At 48.6% G+C, this 22,357-nt stretch overlaps 2 protein-coding genes across 3 annotated transcripts in view; one reads left to right on the top strand and one right to left on the bottom strand.

Annotated features, from left to right (window-relative positions):
- The window catches only part of GP1BB (glycoprotein Ib platelet subunit beta), a 218,518-nt gene that overhangs the window by 177,624 nt on the left and 18,537 nt on the right, over positions 1-22,357 (top strand). The window lies entirely within an intron of this gene.
- Positions 1-22,357, bottom strand: part of TXNRD2 (thioredoxin reductase 2) — a 58,964-nt gene that overhangs the window by 25,965 nt on the left and 10,642 nt on the right. The window contains exons 3-8 of one of the 2 annotated variants that reach the window (XM_049764640.1): positions 17,043-17,099; positions 15,953-16,097; positions 15,438-15,512; positions 13,571-13,649; positions 13,229-13,291; positions 4,857-4,927 (exon numbers count right to left, since the gene is read on the bottom strand). In XM_049764640.1, coding sequence (XP_049620597.1) covers positions 4,857-4,927; positions 13,229-13,291; positions 13,571-13,649; positions 15,438-15,512; positions 15,953-16,038 — 374 coding nt within the window. In that variant the 5' untranslated portion in view covers positions 16,039-16,097; positions 17,043-17,099. Of the gene's footprint in view, positions 1-4,856; positions 4,928-13,228; positions 13,292-13,570; positions 13,650-15,437; positions 15,513-15,952; positions 16,098-17,042; positions 17,105-22,357 lie in introns of those variants that run through there. The other variant, XM_049764639.1, reaches the window with a different exon arrangement.

Genomic DNA, 22,357 nt, shown 5'->3' with positions numbered 1-22,357 from the left:
CCCCTAGTCCCAGAAGGTCCTGCTCACCTGTGTTTCGGGAGCTCCGGCTACACTTGCTGGCATTTTGCACCCAGGATCATCATTCATAAAGGTTCTGAATGAGGCGCCCATGTAGGAGGAGCATCTTAGAGCGGTCATCCCGCTCAGTCTGGCCCTCATCCACCTGGATCTGAATGCAGGCAAAGGAGAGACTCGCAGAGGAGTGGGGGTGTCTTCCAGGGACCACAATGCTGAGGGGGAGGACGGGGGTACAAAATGCCTGCAGCGTCATAGCCCTCACTGAACCCCAAACTCCAGACCCCGCCAGACAGTGGGGAGGGAAGGACTGGAGAGCTCTGTGGGTGCCATAGAACCCAGGAGGCCCAGGGCCCATGGCCCCACACAGGCCACAAGCAGCCACCAGCAGACACAGCAACCACCGCAGACAGAGGCCAGGCACACGGGGACCCCTCGGCCACCAGTTGGGCCTCCCGGACGGGGCCACGACGAAATGTCCCTGCGGGCTCCAAGAGGCAGGCCAGGGCCAGGGGGCAGCCCTCGGGCCCATATTAATTTCAGCTCCATTTTAAAGGCGAGTTAAAATAAACACGAGGAATATTTATAAGGCAAATAAATCTGGCAGAAACAGCCCCTCCAAGTGTGAGCAGAGGCCTCCCCCTCAGCCCGGGCCCAAGCTGATAAAATACAGAAATGCTACTGTAGGCCCTGCGGGCTTATTTTGACTGCGCCGAGGAATGTAACATGTAAACACTGCCTCCCATATCACACTGTTACAACTTGCATTAACAGCACGGACAAAAGCCGCATTTTCACAGAAGCATCGTACAGGGATATATCTCCAGCTTAATTTTTTAAAAAACCATTTCCTCACATAAATCATGCTCAGAACGAAACGGGTGACTGGTACATTGCAAACAGGTTTTTTTTTTTCCTTAAACAATAACATACCTAGATTCCTTCTAAATGCAAAAGCTTTTTTTTTTCTCTGTAAATCCTCTAAATGTTTTTTTTCTGAAGAAAATAAATAGTGCTGTTTCATTATTGACCAAAAATATCCACACAAGCCTTGTCTTCCCATGGCACAGATAGATGCCACCAACACAGGCCCAGAGAAACTTGCACCTCGGCTGTCCCGTTCCCCCCCCCAGCCTCCCCCCCCCCCCCCTGCAGCCAGCCTCTCCCAACACCTGGTCTGGAGTCACAGGTAGGGAACAAGGCCGTGCATCCCTTCCCTTCCCAGAGGTCAGCCAGCTTCCATAGAGGCTGGGAAGGAGCAAACTTAAAAATAAATGCAAAGCCACACAGAAGCAAGTAGGTGGAAGATGGAAGATGTGACTCAGAAAAGGTGGAGAGTGGGGAGCTTATGGGATGACTCATGCAGGACCACACCCCAAAGGGAAGCTAGCAAGGGGCTCTCCATTCCACCTAAGAAAGCCACATGGGAAAAGTCAGGCAGAATCTGAGGGGCTCTGGGTGCCGGACAAGCAGCCTTGAAGCCGAAGTGATAAGCCACAGCAGGAGGTTGCCTAGGTACTAAGCTTTTAGTCTGGTGTGAAGGATCTCCATAGATTCCACTGAGACCCCAGAAGTTCCATCACCCTGGCTCTCCAGACAGACAAACAAATATCCAGGGACACTCAGTGAGGGAACTCAAGAAAAACACGAGACTTTTCTTCCCAAACAGCATTGGGGTGGAGCAGGCCATTCTGAACAAGCAATAAATCTAAAAGCCATTAAATGTAAAAAGAGGCCTACATGAAAGAAAAAAAACCCAACATACATTTGTATATCACACAAGTTCACAAAAAGTGACAAGCTAAGTAAATCTACAATATAAATGACACAGGATCACAGGCTTCATGCAAAGCAAATGGAAGATAAGAAAAAGATAAGAGAAGGAAAAGCCAGACTGACAGCACACACACACACACACACACACACACACACACACACACACACACACAGCGTCCGCACACTCACACATGCACTTGTGTGTACACACTCAATATTCTAAATGGTGAAACAAGACATGAAAAGATGGAGAATTATGGCAAACACAACTGGAACCAAGTCATGTTTGACCTTCCAGAATGACAAAGATAAAAGAACAAACCAGAAGCTGAAGAGATAGAACAGTGGGTAGGGAACAGTGGGTAGGGTGCTTGCCTTGCACATGGCCAGTTTGATCCCTGACATGCCCTATGGTTCTCTGATCCCCCGAGAACAGAGCATAGAGTCAGGAGCAAGCTCTGAGTGCCATCCAGTGTGACCCCAAAACTGAGACAAACCAAAACAAAATAAACAAATTACCTAGAAATAAAAAAAGGATGGGCCAGAGAAATAGCACAGTGGCGTTTGCCTTGCAAGCAGCCGATCCAGGACCTAAGGTGGTTGGTTCAAATCCCGGTGTCCCATATGGTTCCCTGTGCCTGCCAGGAGCTATTTCTGAGCAGATAGCCAGAAGTAACCCTGAGTACCGCCGGATGTGCCTCCCCCCAAAAAAAATAAATAAAAAAAGGAGGTGGGGCCAGAGCGGTGGTGCAGTAGTAGGGTATTTGCATACTTCTGAACTAGGGCAGACTGTAGTTAGATCCCCCAGCATCCCATATGATCCCCTGAGCCAGGAGTAATCCCTGAGCATCACCGGATGTGGCCCCCCTCAAAAAAAAAAAAGAGGGGCTGGTGAGATAGCATAGCAGTAGGGCATTTATTCTACATGCAGCCAATTCAGGAGGGACAGTGGTTCGAATCCCAGTACCCCAAGTAATCCCCCGTGCCTGCCAAGAGCAACTTCTGAGCGCAGAGCCAGGACTAACCCCTGACCACCGCTAGGTGTGACCCAAAAGTCAAAAGAGAGAGAGAGAGAGAGAGAGAGAGAGAGAGAGAGAGAGAGAGAGAGAGAGAGAGAGAGAGAGAGAGAGAGAAGGAAAAATTATGAAGGTAGCAACATAGAAATAAAAGTCTTTTGTATAAAAAAGTCACCTGTCGGCCTGAAGCAATGACACTTTACAGAGAGTACCTGCCCACACTTTTTACAAGTTCAAATCCCTGGTGTCCCACATGTTCAGGCAGTCTTCACAACTCTGCTATCTGCAATTCCCATTGCCACAGACATTTTCTAGTGGCATCATCAGCAGTTCTGTGAGAGCTAGGAGAGGGCAGTGAGCCCCTGCCGAGCACCGTGACTCAGAGAGCACCACAGCTAAGTGTGTGCGAGCATCACAAACCTTGCGTGTGAGCCCAGGAGTTCCCAGGCCAGATGTGTGCATGGCCCCGCAATCACAGGATCAACAGCAACCAAGGGGATCAGGGACACATAATAAAAAGAAGAGAAACTGTCAACACTCAAGAGATGAACCACTGACAGAAGGAGGGAGGAAGGCAGCGGGCAGAGTTGCTGGGGGGGCACCAGGGCAGGCAGTTCCTCCCCTTCTCTGCCCTGGAAAGCTGCAGCGGGCAAGAGGGGGGAGAGGTAAAGTACACATTAATGGGGTGTAGCCCGCGGGAGGGCACATGAACCAGATGGATGAAGATGTGAAGGGCACCAGCCCTGCCGCTCTGCATCTCTAGACAAAGCCCTGGTACAGGGGAAGCGATCATTAAGGGGCCTGTGAGATGCTCACCAGAAGTTTTCTTTCTTTTTTGGTTTTTTTGGGGTTTTTTTTTGGGGGGGGCACATGTGTGACGCTCAGGGGATACTCCTAGCTATGTGCTCAGAAATCATCCCTGACTTGGGGGACCATATGGGACGTTGGGGTATTAAATCGCAGTCAGTCCTAGGTTAGCGTGTGCAAGGCAAATGCCCTACCGCCTGCGCCATGGCTCCGACCCCATCACCAGAAGTTTTCAAGGCAGCATTTCAGGATGACAAAAATACAGATGCCATTGAGCCACTAGCTCAGGGATAGTTGGAAGATAAACCACACCACAGGCACTGGTGGGGATGGGAGACAGGGCTCGCCCAACCCTAACCAAGAGGCTCAGAAGTGGAGACACACCCACGCCCCCATACTTGCGTCACCCACACCAGTTCCCTGAGCAGGCCTCTGCTGCCCTCTGGTGTCTTTCCCAGTCCTGTGTATATGAGGCAAACGGGCACCCAATTTGCTGAAGCCTCTGGACCTTCACAGCCTGCTCAGCATGCTGTCTCCTGCTCAGGGGGTGAGCACCCCTCCCAACACATCTCCCACAGTTGTGTCCAGAGACTGCTGGGGCCTGTGTGGGAGCTGAGGAAGACACATGGTGCAAAGCTGATGACAAGGGGCAGGAGGGAGACCAGGAGGGCAGGAGGTCTTCTCCAATGTCCTCAGTTGCTTTCCCTCCTAGAACAACTTTCTCCCTCTGATGTCCATGACAAGCCCTCAGGAACTGGGGTTCCTGGAAATACTTGGTTTAGTGTTTGTTTTTTGTTTCTTTTTGTTTTGGTTTGGTTTGGTTCGGTTTGGTTTTTGGCCCACTCCCGGTGATGCTCAGGGGTTACTTCTAGCATTGCATTCAGAAATCGCTCCTGGAAGGCTCAGGGGACTATATGCAATGCCGGGATTTGAACCCAAATCTATCCTGAGTCAGCTGTGTGCAAGGCAAATGCCCTTCTGCTGTGCTATCATTTTGGCTCCACCTGGAAACATTTGGAAACCACTGTCCAAGACGCTAAGTGGCCAAGTCACCCAGGGACATGTTGGCAAATCCCGATGGGATCAGGATCCATGAGTCCACCCCCGTGTGCATCCTCACCCCTGCTGTGTGTCCTGGGCTCTTTTTCTTCCCGACTTCTGGGGTGGGGGCACCAACTCGGTGCTCGACACAACACTGATGTTTCTATTCCTGGGGTACAAAAAGAGGCACCCATGACTTACGTTTTCCCGGGAGACTCCTTCAGCCAGAAGATGTCGTCGCTCGTGATTCCATATTCCAGGGCCCCTTCGACCTGTCCGGAAGCAACACGAGAGGCATCACTGGGCCAGGCTCTCCCTCCAACGGGACATACAAGCTTTACAGACATGGATACTAGAACTACCCAGGCCCACATGTGAGTGCACTTCCTGCTCCAGAGTCATCCTCTTTCACCTGTGAACTCTGGGGACAGGTGGCTGTGCCCAGCACTTAGAAACACTGAGTATTCCTCAGCTTTCCAAGGTGGCCAGGGAAACCAGGCAAGGCTTGTGTTCCTTCCTCACTTGTTCCCCTTGACAGACCCAAGGCTGTGGGTTGGTGGTGGGGAGGGGAATGAGGTTGAAGGCACAAGCAGGTACTATGCCAGAGCTGTGTGATCTGATCACACATTCATAAGGCAGAGCCTGCAGAGGAGTCTTAGTGGTAGGGAGAAATGGGGGACGTGCGCCCCCCTGTGGTCTCTGAGAATAATATCTGCAGGAGAGGAAATGGGCTTATTTCTGATTCCAATCAACAAAGTATATAATATCACTTTCCTCAACTTTATAATGTATTATAAAGTAGTAGCCATTAAAACTACATGGTATTGGGGCCCGGAGAGATAGCACAGCGGCGTTTGTCTTGCAAGCAGCCGATCCAGGACCAAAGGTGGTTGGTTCGAATTCCGGTATCCCATATGTCCCCCCGTGCCTGCCAGGAGCTATTTCTGAGCAGACAGCCAGGAGAAACCCCTGAGCAATGCCAGGTGTGGCTCAAAAACCAAAAAAAAAAAAAAAACCAAAAAAACAAACTACATGGTATTGGAATAAATACAGACCCTTAGATTAGTGGAATAGATTTGAATATCCAAGATGAACCCATAGGTTTATAAACAATTTTGGATAAAGGGAAAGAAAATACAAAGTGGAGGAAACAAGGAAAGCTTCTTCAACAAGTGGTGCTGGAAAAACTGGTCAACTACATGCAAAAAAACATGAACTCAGAACTCCCCTTAACACCACGCACAAAGGTCAAATCAAAACGGATTAAAGACCTTGATATCAGACCTGAAACCATAAGGTACATAGAGGAAAACGTAGGCAGAACACTCCCTGACACTGAATCTAAAGCCATCTTCAAGGATGAAACACCACTGGTCAAGTAAATGGAAGCAAAATAAACAAACGTTGGGGCCAGAGAGATAGCATAGCAGTAGGGTGTTTGCCTTGCATGCCAGGAGGGACCCAGTTTGATTCCCAAAAACCCATATGGTCCCCCAGCCTGCTGGGAGCAATTTATGAGTGCAGAATCTAGAAGTAGCCCCTGAACACCATTGGGTGTGGCCCAAAAACCAAACAATCAATAAAGTTTTAAAATTAAAAATAAATGGAGGGCCAGAGTGGTGGTGCAAGCAGTAAGGCGTCTGCCTTGCCCACACTAGCCTAGGACAGACCACGATTCGATCCCCCAGCATCCCATGTGGTCCCCCAAGCCAGGAGTGATTTCTTAGCGCATAGCCAAGAGTAACCCCTGAGCATCATCTGATGTGGCCCAAAAACTAAAATAAATAAATAAATAAACAAGCAAACAAATGGCACATTAAATTCAGAAGCTTCTGCACCTCAAAGGAAATATTAAGTAGAATACCAAACCTACCCACAGAATGAGAGAAACTTTTCACCCATTACTTGTTAGATAAGGATTTAGTATCTAAGATATACAAGGCACTGATTGAACTTTACAAGAACAAAACAGCTAACCCCATCTAAAAATGGGGAGAAGAAATGAATAAACACTTCCTCAAACAAGAAATACAGATGGGAGGCCGGAGCGGTGGCACAGCCGTAAGGCGTTTGCCTTGCATGCACTTGACCTAGGACAGACCTCGGTTCGATCACCCAGTGTCCCATATGGTTCCCCCAATCCAGGAGCGATTTCTGAGTGCACAGCCAGGAGTAACCCATGTCTATGTAACCACCTGTCACCAGGTGTAGCCCAAAAATCAAATAAATAAATAAATAACAAGAAATACAGATGGCCAAAGGCACATAAGAAATGTTCCTTTTTGGGCCCGGAGAGATAGCACAGTGGCATTTGCCTTGCAAGCAGCCGATCCAGAACCAAAGGTGGTTGGTTCGAATCCCGGTGTCCCATAAGGTCCCCCGTGCGTGCCAGGAGCTATTTCTGAGCAGATAGCCAGGAGTAACCCCTGAGCACTGCCGGGTGTGGCTCAAAACCCAAAAAAAACAAAAACAAAACAAAACAAAAAATGTTCCATGTCAGGGCCGGAGAGATAGCATGGAGGTAAGGCATTTGCCTTTCATGCAGATGGTCGGTGGTTTGAATCCCGGCATCCCATATGGTCCCCTGAGCCTGCCAGGAGCGATTTTTGAGCATAGAGCCAGGAGTAACCCCTGAGCGCTGCCAGGTGTGACCAAAAACCAAAAAAAAAGAGAGAAATGTTCTTTGTCACTAATCATCAGGGAGATACAAATCCAAATAACAATGAAATAACATCTTACACCACACAGACTAGTACACAACACAAAAATATAAGAACAACCAGTGCTGGCGTGGATGTGGGGAGAAAGAACTCTCATATTCACTGCTGGTGGGAATTCTAGCCTTTTTTGAAAACAATATGGACATTCCTCCAAAAGCTAAAATAGAGTTTCAATCTGACCCAGCAATACCATTCCTAGGGATATACCCTAGGAACACAAAAAAACACAATACAAAAATGCCTTCTGCACTCCTATGTTCAGAGCTACAATAGCCAAAATCTGGAAACAATCCAGATGCCCAACAACAGATGAGTGGTTAAAGAAACTGTACTACATCTACACAATGAAATACTATGCAGCCATTAGAAAAACAAAGTCATAAAATTTGCTTATACATGAATGGAGACTATTATGTTGAGTAAAATGAGCCAGAGGAAAAGGGACATAGAATAATCTCACTCACTTGTGGGATATAAGAAAAACAAGAGATAATATGGCAATAATAATCAGAGACAATAGAGGCAAAGGTCAGAAGGTCCAGCACAGGGTAGAAATCTCACCACAAAGAGCAGGGAGTGTGGCTGGAGTACAGAAGGGTCCACGAGGACAATGATAGTTGAAACTGATGGCTCTGAACAAGAACTAGGAACTGGGGCCAGAGAGATAGCACAGCAGTAGGGCATCTCTGCCTTACATGCAACCGATCCAGGATAGATGGCAGTTCAATCTAAGCATCCCATATGGTCCCCCATGCCAGCCAGGAGCGACTTCTGAGTGAAGAGTCAGGAGTAACCCCAGAGGGCCACAATGTGACACCCCACCCAAAACAAAACAAAACAAAACAAAACAAAAAAGAACTAGGAGCTGGGGCCGGCAAGGTGGCGCTAGAGGTAAGGTGTCTGCTTTGCAAGCGCTAGCCAAGGAAGGACCGAGGTTCGATCCCCGGCATCCCATATGGTCCCCACCAAGCCAGGGGCAATTTCTGAGCGCTTAGCCAGGAGTAACCCCTGAGCATCAAATGGGTGTGATCCAAAAAAAAAAAAAAAAAAAAGAACTAGGAGCTGAGAGTGGAGAAACTAACAGGCAAGGCAGCCCTCCATTAACAAAAGTACAAATCACAGTGTTAAAATGTAGAGAGAGAAGCAATTTGCCTGCCATAGAGCAAGGCAGGGGTGGGGGAGTGAGGGTAGAGGGAAACAGGAAACATCGGTGACAGGAAGGGTGCACTAGTGAAGGATAGTGTACGTTGTATGAGTGAAACCCAACAATGAACAATTTTGTAACCAAGGTGCTTAAACAAAGCAATTAAAATATGCTAATTTGTTAAACATCAACTTAAATTTGAAAAGGGCTCCACAGAATATGTGGTGATGTCATTTTATCCCTCCAAATTCAATTCTCATAGGTAAAGATATGAATTTTTATTTTGGTTTTGGGGCCACACCTGGCAGTGCTCTGGGGTTACTCCTGGCAAGCCTGGAGGATCATATGAGATGCCAGGGATCAAACTCATGTCAGTCCCGGGTCAGCGCATGCAAGGCAAACGCTCTACCATTGTGCTATCACTCTTGCCCCAAAGATATAATTTTTTATTTTATTTTTCCCCAAAGATATAAATTTTTTTTTTTTTTTTTTGTTTTTGGGTCACACCCAGCAGTGCTCAGAGGCTACTCCTGGCTTTATGTTCAGAAATCGCTCCTGGCAGGCTCGGGGAACCATATGGGTTGCCGGGATTAAAACCACCATTCTGGGGCCGGAGAGATAGCATGGAGTTAAGGCATTTGCCCTTCATGCAGGAGGTCATTGGTTCGAATCCCGGCACCCCATATGATCCCCCGTGCCTGCCAGGAGCAATTTCTGAGTGTGGAGCCAGGAGTAACCCCTGAGCACTGCCGGGTGTGACCCAAAAACCACAAAAAAAAAAAAAAAAAAAAAAACCACCATCCTTCTGCAGGCAAGGCAAATGCCCTATCACTGTGCTATCTTTCCGGCCCCTCAAAGATATGAGTTTTTAAATAAAAAAAAAAATCTATATAATAGGGCCCGGAGAGATAGCACAGCGGTGTTTGCCTTGCAAGCAGTCGATCCAGAACCAAAGGTGGTTGGTTCGAATCCCGGTGTCCCATATGGTCCTCCGTGCCTGCCAGGAGCTATTTCTGAGCAGACAGCCAGGAGTAACCCCTGAGCACCGCCGGGTGTGGCCCCAAAAACCAAAAAAAAAAAAAAAAATCTATATAATATGCCAGAACAATAGCACAGCGGCAGGGCATTTGCCTTGCACACAGCCGACACAGGACTGACAGTGGTTCAAATCCCGCCATCCCATATGGTCTCCCAAGCCTACCAGGAGCGATTTCTAAGTGTAGAGCCAGGAGTAACCCTAAGTGCCACCAGGCAGCCCAAAAACAAACAAAAATAAATGTATACAGAGTCAAAGTATATTTCTGAAGTATACACAGACACATTTTTGTGTTGTTAGACACATTTTGTTGTTGTTAGACCACACACAGCAGCATTCAGGGATTACTCCCGATTCTGCACTCAGAAATTGCTCCTGGCAAGGCTCAGGAGACATATGGGATGCTGCAGATTGAATCCAAGTGGGCAACACACAAGGCAAATGCTCTCCCCATTGTGGTATTGCTTTGACCCCTGTATGCACATACTTTCTTGGGTTTGAACAAAGAAAACCCAAAGATCTTAAAATCAAAGGGCCTAATACACCAATAGTTCTGGTAAGATATACCAGCAACTTCCCAGTCGAGGTCCAGCAGGGCAGGGCCGGGTCAGAATTCCCTGATGGGACATAGCAGAAGCACTGCTCAGAGCTCAGGGGAACCAAAAGGAGCCACCTGGAACCTGAGAACTCTTCCCGAGGATTCAGCAGCTGTAGCAACACAAACCCGCCGGCATGCACCACCAGTCATCCACTCTGCCCCATCTGCAGTAACTGTCCTAACCACCAGCTCCTCAGCCTGCTCAAGGCTCCGTAAGCAAGTTCTAGGCTTCCTGGCAGGATCCCTAAGGAGATACAAGCTTCCAGCTGCCTTTTCTGCTCCCCATTTTCAGAGAAAACACAAAAGTTGGGTGGAAGTTCCAGATTCAAAGAAATATCCGAGAAAAAGAAGCAGTTTGTCCTTCTCCATCCCAGTGCTCCTTCTGCCTAAGTCAGAAGCAGGCTCCTGGGGACAGAGACAGGGCTCAGAGAGCTGAAATGCTTTTTTTTTTTTTTTTTTTTTTTGGTTTTTTGGGTCACACCCGGCAGTGCTCAGGTGTTACTCCTGGCTGTCTGCTCAGAAATAGCTCCTGGCAGGCACGGGGGACCACATGGGACACCGGGATTCGAACCAACCACCTTTGGTTCTGGATCGACTGCTTGCAAGGCAAATGCCGCTGTGCTATCTCTCCAGGCCCTGGATTGCTTCTTTGCCAGCAAAAAACTCAAGATCCTTGGGGCCATAGCTGTGGCACAGGTGGTTAAGGCATTTGCCTTGCATGCACTAACCTAGGATGGATCGCTGTTCGATCCCCCAGCATCTCATATGGCCCCCCAAGCCAGGAATGTTTCCTGAGTGCATAGCCAGGAGTAACCCCTGAGTGTCACCAGGTGTAGCCCCCAAAAACCAAAAGACTCAGGATCCATCTCTAGAACCATGATGGGGCTTCCCAAAGACTGCTGGGAGTGGCCTCCAGCATTGAATTGGGAGTACGTCCAGAGCACAGTCAGTGTGGCCCCCAGAGAGAAGTCTCCTGCTTGGGCTCAGGACCTATAGGCCTCAGTGGCCTCTGTGTGACCTGCATGGAGGTGAATGTTTTGTGGCAGCAGACACTTCCCACAGCACCAGGAGACCGGTGATAAAGTGAGAAAATTCAGCCAAATCCTTCTGCTCCCTGTTTCTACTCAACAACCCTCTCCCCCAACACTCTTCCTCAAGGGAAGGCCACAGAAGCTCCAGGCTATGTCCAATGGAACTGCAGGTGATGACAAAAATGGTGGAGCAAAGTTCTACAAAATTCCCTTCCTCAACCAAAAGGGGTGGGGGGAAAGCCCAAAAGGTCAAATTCAACCTTTTCCAAACTCTGGAAATGAACTGAAGGCTTACAACCACACAGGAAAACGTTTAGTCAAGAAAAATGGTGGAAACTTGGTCAGCCCAGTCAGTCTGTGGCTTTTTTACTAAGTGTTGTCCCATCCCCCAGCGCTGCAGCAACCTTGAAAAATGAGTGTTCCGGAGAGAGCAGACCAGAGCCGGCGCCCTTTCAAAGCCTCCTTCCCTGGAACAGTCATCGTGTGACCTGCCTGCTGGTTTCCTGGAAGACCCCACTCAATAGGCTTGTCTTAGCTGACCTCGCTCGAACCCGCCCGTGCTGACAGCCTCTCCCTGGAGAACAAGGGCCCAGCGACTCAGCATCATGGCCGCACAGAGTGATGGATAACAGGAGAAGCGAACAACAGACGTACCAAACGCTTAAAAGGAACAACTGAGAAATGAGATGTCCACGGGGGATGTGAAAAACTCCACGCTGTTCGGAGGCTGATACAGGCCTGGTGCAGGCAGGAAACCACGTTTCCCCAGATGGGCTGCGGGCGCCCAGACCTCAGTGCTCAAGGCCCTGCAGGCACAGGAAGTGAGGGTTAAGGCAAGGTTGTGCTTGCCAGGCTGAGGGATGAAGGTGCGGCCAGATCCCAGAATGCGCCATGCAGAGACTGGAAAACTCCTTGGTTCCTGGGACTTATAGAAACCTCTGGCCAGTCTTCAATGGGTAACGATAGTCCCTTGACACAATGACTGAGACTGATGATGTCACTGGCCTCGCATGACATGGAACAGCCCTCACTGAGGCAGTTCAGGAAAATCCCAAACAGGCAACACAAACAGGATCCTACTGTGACGGGAGAACCTTATTTCCGGAGTGGACACATTCTACTATTTGAAATGTGCCATTTCCAATAAAGATCACAAGAATGCAGAGAGCATGGGAGGCTGGCCCTCAGACACCACAGGCGGGAAGAAGAAATGGTGCAACTTCTGTGGGAAACACTGGCACTTCCTCAGAAAGTGAGATATAATGACCCCATATCACCCTAGTCACCTCATGCCCCACCAACTTTGTTCCCTGGTACAGAGCCAACAGAAGTACATGCGTAGGTCCGTGGCACACCCTTGCAGATGGCAGTGTACATTAACAGCCAACATCCACCAACAGAGAGTGGACTAAATGTGGTCCACCCATACACTATGATACTCTTCAGCCAAAAAAGAGGATGAAGCTATGACAACTGACACAACACAAACCAACCCTGAAACCACACTAGGAGAAGTCAATCCCAAAGCTTTATGCCATACAGTTCCATTGATGTGACAAGAAGGCAATTCTCAGAGAAAGAAAGCAGATTTGTGGCTCCCAGGGACTGGATGGCTCATGCTAAAAAGTGTAAGGTTTTGGAGGCCTTGCCAGGAATGTGGCTCAGTAGCAGTGATGCCTCCTATGTGTGAGGTCTTGGGCTGAATCTCTGGTACCACACACACAAAAAAGAGCGAGAGTTAGAGGGATGAAAATGTTCCGGAATTATATAATGGTGCTGACAAGTGTGCCACTCTGTAGAATACACTAAGTGGGACTTTTAAGAGGGTGAATTTTAGGGAGCCTGAAAGAGTATAGCAGGATAGAGCATTTGTCTTCCAAACACCACCAGAAGTGATCCTAGAGTGCAGAACCAGAAATAGGTCCTAAGCACCATGATGTGTGGGCCATGCTCTGCCCCCAATAAAAAATGGGCATATTTCCGGAAGCAGAAAACTTGAGGACAGCAAGCTACAGGAAATAAAGAAGGTGCAGGAAATACTCACTTGCTCAGGATACCTTGGCCGCCCTCCGGTGGCAATGACAATGTGATTGGCAGTGAGCAGGGTCTGAAAGGGGAGGAAGGGAGTCAGGCAGGTACACTAAGGCTCAGGGCCCCCACCCACCCCACCCACCCCCCACTTCAATGGCTTCACCACTAGTCTCCCAGCTGGGAGCTCAGAGTCCCGCCAGGAACTCCCAATTAGAGGGCAAGAGATATGCTTCCTCTGAGCACAAGCTTTAGCTGATAAAGCTCCTCTGAAGGTCTTCCTCAGGACCCTGAGATTAAGTCAGACTTGGGATACCACAGTTGTGGGGGGGTCAGGATGGCCAAACGGGGTACTCACCTCTTTACCACCTTTGGTAGCCCCGCAGACGGTGTGCTTGTCGATAAATCTGGCTTTGAGGTTAAAGTACTTGACATTTCTGCAAGAAAAAAATAGGATGGTCAATTCCAGGGTAGGGCAGAGAAGGGACCACTATGACATTGATAGTTTAAAATGATCCCTCTGGACAAGAACTGGGTGCTGAAAGGAGACAAAGTGATATATAGGGTATACCTTCAGTACAATATTGCAAACCACAGTGTCTAAAAGGAAGAGAGAGAGAGATTGAGGGAGAAAGAGAGATTGAGAGAGAGAAAGAGAAAGAGAGAAAGAGAAGGAATATGTCTGCCACAGAGGCAAACAAGGGAGAGGATAGAGGGGAGAACAAGGGGGCAAGTGGGAGGGAAACTAGGGACATTGGTGGCAGGAAATATGTACTGGTGAAGGGTATTGTACACTGTATTTTTGAAACTTAATCATGAATGACTTTGTAACTGGAAAAAATAAACCAACTGTATATGTGTTTACCTTGTAACCATAGTGTTTAATCTTTTGTTTTGTTTTTGTTTTTGTTTTTTTGGGTCATACCCGGCCGAGCTCAGGGGTTACTACTGGCTCTATGCTCAGAAATTGCTCCTGGCAAGCTCAGGGGACCATATGGGATGCCGGGATTCGAACCACCAACCTTCTGCATGAAAGGCAAACGCCTTACCTCCATGCTATTTCTCCGGCCCCATTAAAGTAATCTTTTTTTTTTTTTTTTTTTTTTTTTTTTTGTGGTTTTTGGGTCACACCCGGCAGTGCTCAGGGGTTACTCCTGGCTCCATGCTCAGAAATTGCTCCTGGCAGGCACGGGGACCATATGGGACGCTGGGATTCGAACCGATGACCTCTTGCATGAAAGGCAAACGCCTTACCTCCATGCTATCTCTCCAGCCCCTAAAGTAATCTTTTAAATAAAATAAAATACGATGGCCAGCACTAGAGAGAGCACTGTGGATAAGAGCTGAATGCCACCCTTTTTTTTTTTTTTTTTGGTTTTTGGGCCACACCCGGCGATGCTCAGGGGTTACTCCTGGCTGTCTGCTCAGAAATAGCTCCTGGCAGGCACAGGGGACCATATGGGACACCAGGATTCGAACCAACCACCTTTGGTCCTGGATCGGCTGCTTGCAAGGCAAACACCGCTGTGCTATCTCTCCGGGCCCCCTGGATGCCACCCTTGCATCCTGTGATTCCCAAATACCTATGGGCGGAACCCCCAGGCACAGAGCCTGGAGTAACCACTGCACTGCCTGCTGTGGTTCACCCTAAAGCAAACCTATTTTCAAAAATGAGATTTTACACATTTTTTTCTACAATTTAAGTGGGGGATAGGCCAGAGGGAGCAGTAGAGTTTATGGAGAAGGAAATGAGGTGAACCATGGGGTTCATAGCATGAGAGCCTGGGATGAGGGGTGGGTTTGCTGAGCAATATCTAGGTCTCTGGGGCCGGAGAGATAGCACAATGGCGTTTGCCTTGCAAGCACCCATCCCAGGACCAAAGGTGGTTGGTTGCCCGTGCCTGCCAGGAGCTATTCCTGAGCAGTTAGCCAGGAGTAACCCCTGAGCACTGCTGGTGTGGCCCAAAAACAAAAAGAAAAATATCTAGGTCTCTCTGCAGCAGCCATCAGGGGCCCCAGGGTTTCCTCCGTGTAACCAGGGTGGGTCCTAGCAGGAACAAGGCTACCCATATAGAACTGGAAGGTGCGGAGAGGCCCCATCATGTTCAGAGTCCCACTCCCTGAGCCCCACACTCTGGGAACACCCACTGAACTACTGCAGAGTCCCATTGAGGAAGCACTTGCTGAGGGGTAGAGGTTCCAAGGAAGCCCAGAGTCTTGAGTACCTGTCCTGCAGCTGAACACGGTGTCCCCAATTCAGGGACTTTATGTGGTTCTGAACAGCTTCGGCCAATTTCCTCCTGTTGGTTCACAAAACAAATCATGAAAGTTTACACAGCAGAGATGCTGACTATAGAGGCCACACAGCCTACTAGAAACCATGAACACATTCACAGATGTTCCAATAAATGCAGAAGCATCTAAAGGTGGAAAAACAGGACCCCTGTCTGTTCCCGGGGCCACCAACTTAGTCCCTAGGGTGAAGCTATGGCCCTTTGGACTTGAGAAAAGCGTGTGGGGGAATGCCAGAGCATTAAGTAGTGGGTCTGGGACTTAAGCCTTTGTGGGGGCTTTCTGTGCACTGCAGATGTTCAGCGGCATCTCAGGGCACTACAGAGTAGATCGAACAGCCCCCTAAAACTCCACTGGTGACCCCCAGAATAAGTCCAGATATCATGAAAGGGGCTGCAGGTCATACAGAAGCCACCTGTAGGCAAGTAGGGGACCCAACACTCCTCACCAGTCATGCTGAACCGAGGGGGCCACCTCCCAGCCATAATGGGGGGCATCTTGAAGCAAACCCCCAAGCAGTGCCGCCTGGTGCATCAGCTTCTTGGGGATGCAGCCGACATTCACACAGGTGCCACCAAGTCCCCAGCGGGTACCTGGTATATCAGGAAGAGCAATTTTATAGTGAAAAGACAAAATGAAATGAAATGAAATGACAGGGTAGAAGCGATAATACAGTAAGCAGGCCTTGGATGTAGCCAACCCAGGTTCAATACCTGGCATCCTATATGGTCCCTTGAGCCTATCAGGAGTGATTCCTGAGTGCAGGGACAGAAGAACCACTAGGAATGGCCTCAGAACCAAAAATTAATTAATTAAATTAAATACTGAGGGCCAGGAATACCAGGGCATGCCTACAGGGCTGGGGATGCCTTTGAGGATAATACTGTGAGGAACTCATATGCAGCCCCGTGAACCCTGCCTTGCTCTAAAGGTGTCCAGGGTCACTTAAAAATGAGAGCAATATGCTGCTATGAAGTGCTTAGGCCCTCAGCTGCATCAACAAGTTCAAGTTTACTTAGACTTGAGGTGAAATGAGGAAAGGACAGAAGCTCTGAGACCATCCATCATTCCCTTTGTATTTTTTTGTTTGTTTGTTTGTTTGTTTTTGGGTCACACCCAGCAGCACTCAGGGGTTACTCCTGGCTCTATATTCAGAAATCGCTCCTAGCAGGCTCGGGGGGGGGGGGGGGGGCATATGGCCTCTGCATCTAAGGCAAACGTCTTACCACTGTGCTATCTCTCCAGCCCCCATCACTCCCTTTCTTTATTTTTGTTTTGTTTTGTTTTGTTTTTGGGCCACACCTGGCGATGCTCAGGGGTTACTCCTAGCTGTCTGCTGAGAAATAGCTCCTGGCAGGCACGGGGGACCATATGGGACACCGGGATTTGAACCAACCATCTTTGGTCCTGGATCGGCTGCTTGCAAGGCAAACGCCGCTGTGCTATCTCTCCGGACCCCCATCACTCCCTTTCAATAGACAGTGGGGTCCCCCTCTTTTGCCCTCTCCCAGGACACACGCTGAGCATGGGACACCTACCTCGGGGGGAAGGATCCACGTAGTCCAGCACCGCCACCTTCTTTCCCAGCTGAGCAGCTGCCATGACAAGAAATAGGTGAGTGTCAGGAAGGCTGAGGACCTCAGGAGTCAGGGGGTATGGGGAGAGGATGAGTTTCCAGAAGAGGGCGGTAGAGGACTCTGGCAAGCATCGGCAGCAAAATATATACCTCCCACATACATATATATACCTGCACACACATCCCCGAATTGAATACACCACACACCTCCCCGTGGTGAGCACTTACACCTCCCCTTTGCATGCACACAACTCCCCACAGGGAGCTGATGCAGCTGGGAGGTCTCCAGTCACCCTATAATCTCCAGAGTAACTTCGCAGGCCAGGCCTCCCGGCTACGATTCATGAACTACATTCTGCATACTCGGCACCCACACAGTGTGCACACCTCCACCCCAGAAAGTCCTAAAACTTAGCACACCCCTCGCCCACCTCACTTCCTGTCTGTGCCTGTTTGATGGGAGCTCACCAGAGTTGCCTTGCTCTGAGGAGGAGGCAACCCAAGCTTAGCCCAAGGGGCAGGTTGCAGGTCCGTAAGATTCCCAGGAAGAGAGCAGACCCAGACTCCAAACCACACATCCTGCCTGAGTCTCCCAGTTTCCCCTCTAATTCCAGGAAAGTCACCACCACCATCATGAGCCACAGGTTCTGAGGCTAACTCTGAACACAGCTGGCAGGGCTCATCACAGAGCTTTCTCTGGGGCACTGCATTACTCTGGACCTACCAAAGGATATGCCAAAAGGAAGCATAATGGGCCACGAGTGCTTGAAATAATATGCCACAGGCCTGAGAAGTATATAGTGCAGGGGCTGAGAACACCTGCCTTATAAGCAACATGGTCACAAGTTCAAATTCCTAGCATTACACAATGCTAACATATCTGCTGTTGGGGTCAGCCCTGCTCTGTGCAGGCTCCAGCACTGCAAACAATGTCCAGTCACACTCTAGCTATTTTATATGGTGTGTGAGCACCATATAAAGAGTCCCCCCACAGGGGCCGGAGAGATAGCACGGAGGTAAAGCATTTGCCTTGCATGCAGAAAGTCAGTGGTTCAAATCCCGGCATCCCATATGGTCCCCTGAGGCTCCCAGGAGCAATTTCTGAGCATAGAGCCAGGAGTAACCCCTGAGCACTGACAGGTGTGACCCAAAAACAAAGAGTCCCCCCACCAGCAAGCACTGTGACTAGAGAGATGAGCATATCTCATGGCCAGGGCACACGAGCCCTAGCAAGCACATGTGCCAGCACTACCACATGTTTCCTCAGCGAGGAACACAGCCCCCTACATCATGTGTGCAAGCACTGCAGCTCAAGAGTGCAGGCCTCATGAGCACTGTGATGGATGAGAGAGCACCACCAACCTGAGATGTGACCCAGAGCAAGCACCATAGCCAGGTAAAGGTGCAGACTCCCGTCACTGTGATGAACAATGAACACAGTCAACAAGGGGGTGAAAAAAGAAAAATAATAATAATAATAGGGCTGGGAGAGTCTCAAAGAGATGGAGAGGTTTTGCATGTGGAACTCAGGGTTTGGTTCCCGACACTGCAGAGTCCCACAAGCACTGCTGGAAATAGCCAGAAAAAAAAAAAAAAAAAGATGATGATAATATTCATGGTTATCCAGAGCTAAAATTAGAACCAAGTTGTAAAGAGCTAGTTTAAATCCCACTGTGCTCAGTTGACTGCAAATGAGATTCTGGGCAGAACTGAAAGGTATCCTCCATAGGAGGGGGTGTCTGGCCCCCATATCTGAGCATGAGAGTGAACAGGGACTGATTTTATACCTTCACCCAAAACAGCCAAAATCCAGGCACAGTACATGAAACATAGTTGCAAGAAACTGAACCCCAGAAAAGCAAGGCCAGAGCATGCCGAGGCAGGGAAGGCCGAGGTGGGGCCCACAAATGGAGAGTCTCAGGGACACTGCCGAGAGAGGGGTCAGGGCAGAGTAGGGATGCTGCGCTAGGAGATGAGATGCCCAGAGTTTAAGACACAGGGGCCAGGGCCCGGAGAAATAGCACAGCGGTGTTTGCCTTGCAAGCAGCCGATCCAGGACCCAAGGTGGTTGGTTCGAATCCCAGTGTCCCATATGGTCCCCCGTGCCTGCCAGGAGCTATTTCTGAACAGACAGCCAGGAGTAACCCCTGAGCATCGCCGGGTGTGGCCCAAAAACCAAAAAAAAAAAAAAAAAAGACACAGGGGCCGGAGAGATAGCACAGCGGTCGGGCATTTCCCTTAGTCGAAGAAGGACGGTGGTTCAAATCCCGGCATCCCATATGGTCCCCCAAGCCTGCCAGGAGCGATTTCTGAGCGTAGAGCCAGGAGAAGCCCCTGAGCACTGCCGGGGTTCAAAAAAGACATAGGAGAGCAGGGAGGAGACATGTGCAGCAGCATGGGAAATCCCTGGGGCCCACCGGCAACCTGATCAGAGGCTGAGGGGACAGTGCCCATACCGAAGGGCAGAGTATCTCTTCCAGGAAGCCAGCCTGGAAAAAATACAGTCCCGGGGATGGGTCTGTAAAAGTATTAAGATATGCCACACCCTGGGTTGAGAATAACAAGCCTGAGACTAGGCACACCTCCAGACCTAACAGACCTTAGTGAAAGACTAAGAAGAATTTAATTACCTCTTTATAGTGCACTACAATTTGGAACATGCAAGGGAAAAGATTTATGGGCCAGAAAGTAAAGAGCTTGCCTTGTACAGTCAACCTAGGTTTGATCCCCAGCATCCTACTTGGTCCTCAGAACCTGCCACGAGTGATTCCTGAGTGCAGAGCCAGGAGTATCCCCAAAGTGCTGCCAGGTGTGCCCCCCCCCCAAAGCAAAAACCAAAAAAAAAAAATTCTAGAAATACAAATATATCTAGAAACCAATAAAGTTCAAAGTTTCTAGCAAAAAATACTAGGCATGGAGCCATGAGCAGGCTAAACACATAGTATATGCAAGGTCCTGAGGTAAGTAACCTGCACTGCAGGAAGCCCAGAGTACCACCAAGTGTGGTCCTGGTGGTCCCCAAATATCACCAACCCATGCCCCACACTGTGAAGTCTGAGCCCTGAGGCAGAAGCCTCACCCTCACCCTGCTCCCAACCAAACACTCCCAGCAGTGGTCTGGACATACGTGATCTAGCTAGCGCCACTGGGCATGACCCATAATTTTTTTTAAATGGCCAGGGCTCAGAGCAATAGTACAGTTGTAGGAGTTTCCACTGCATGCCAAAGAACCTGAGTTTAATGCCTGGCATCCCATATGGTTGTTTAAACCAGCCAAGAGTAATCCTTGAGTCCAGAGTGAGGAGAACACCCTATGCACCACAAAGTATGACACACCCAAAAAAATAGAAGAAAGAAATCATCCTAAAATGAGTTCCAATGATCTCTACCCTCCAAAAGTTGAGGTGACATATAATTAAAGTCATCAAAAGTGGGGGTGGCAGAGAAAGAGAGATTTATCTTAAATTGAAAAGCCTCAGAACTTGCTAAAATCTATAAATCCATAGACCCAAGAAGCTCAATGAACTCTGACAGAAAAATTATTTAAGAACTACATTAAGGGGCCGGGAAGGTGGTGCTAGAGGTAAGGTGTCTGCCTTGCAAGCGCTAGCATAGGACGGACCGTGGTTCGATTCCCTGGCGTCCCATATGGTCCCCCCAAGCCAGGAGTGATTTCTGAGCTCATAGCCAGGAGTAAACCCTGAGCGTCAAATGGGTATGGCCCAAAAACAAAAAACAAAAAAGAACTACACCAAGATATCACATCATTCAAAGGCTTATACCTCGTCAAAGAGAAAATCCAGAAAGCAACCAGAGGAAGAGTCCCATGATCAAGGAACAAAAACAAGCCACAGATTTCCCACCCCATCAGACACAGGTGGGACACACAAATGATGCCTGAGCAGAAGATAGCAGGAAGGACACAGGAATGATATTTGAACACAGAAACAGGAATAAGCCCGGAGCATAGCCTTAAAATCAGTAAACCCAGCAAAACAAAGAGAACAGATAAACTGAACTTCATCAGAATGTAAAACTTTTGTGCAATAAAGGGCATTAACAAGTCAAAAGATCATCTACTAACTAGGACAAAATATTTGCAAATCAGGGGCCAGCAGAAGCAGTGGTACAAGCGGTAGGGCATCTGCCTTGTGCCTTGCACGTGCTAACCTAGGGCAGGACGGACCATGGTTCAATTACCCGGTGTCTCATATGGTCCCCCAAGCCAGGAGCGATTTCTGAGCATAACCTCTGAGCGTCACCGGATGTGGCCGAAAAACAAACAAAAAAAATTGCAAATTATAAAACTGGTAAAAGACTAGTATTCACATACAAATAGAACTCAAGTAATTTGTTGAGTGCGTAAAATCTTTTCTTTTCTTTTTGTTTGTTTGTTTTGGGGCCACACTGGGTAGTGCTCAAGGGTTACTCCTGACTCTACTCAGAAATTGATTCTGGCAGCATTGGGAACCATATGGAATGCCGGGGATTAAACCTGAATCCATCCCAAGTGGGTTGCATGCAAGGCACAAATACCACTGAGTTATCAAAACAGCCCCAAAATTATTTTATTTAAAGAAATTTACTTAGAAATGTGTGTATGAGGGCCCGGAGAGATAGCACAGTGGCGTTTGCCTTGCAAGCAGCCGATCCAGGACCAAAGGTGGTTGGTTCGAATCCCGGTGTCCAATATGGTCCCCCGTGCCTGCCAGGAGCTATTTCTGAGCAGACAGCCAGGAGTAACCCCTGAGCACCGCCGGGTGTGGCCCAAAAACCAAAAAAAAAAAAGAAAAAAAAAAAAAAGAAATGTGTGTGTGTGAGAAAAACAGCAAGCAAGAAGAGATGTTCAAAAGAACATAGGATTCTCCAAACAGAAAAAGCCTGAACTCACATACATCTTCCCCATTACTAACTAACTAAATATATATATAATATATGTATGTAAAATGTAACTCAGTAATAAAAGACAGCCTAATTAAAAAATTAAAAGGATCTGAGCCAGAATGATAGTACATCAGATTAGACACATGGATGCTACCAACCCAGGTTGATCCTGGCATCCCATATGGTCCCCGAATTCTGCCAGGAGTGATTCCTGATTATAAAATCAGGAATAAGCCCTAAGCACCACCAACACACACACACACACACACACACACACACACACACACACACACACACACATTTTAAAAATAAAACGTTCTGGGCCCGGAGAGATAGCACAGCGGTGTTTGCCTTGCAAGCAGCCAATCCAGGACCAAAGGTGGTTGGTTCAAA

The sequence above is a fragment of the Suncus etruscus genome, chromosome 17 (assembly GCF_024139225.1).
Source record: "Suncus etruscus isolate mSunEtr1 chromosome 17, mSunEtr1.pri.cur, whole genome shotgun sequence".
Taxonomy (NCBI): Eukaryota; Metazoa; Chordata; class Mammalia; order Eulipotyphla; family Soricidae; genus Suncus; species Suncus etruscus.
Note: the sequence above shows the minus strand (reverse complement) of the source record. Positions and strands in the feature narration are given on the sequence as shown.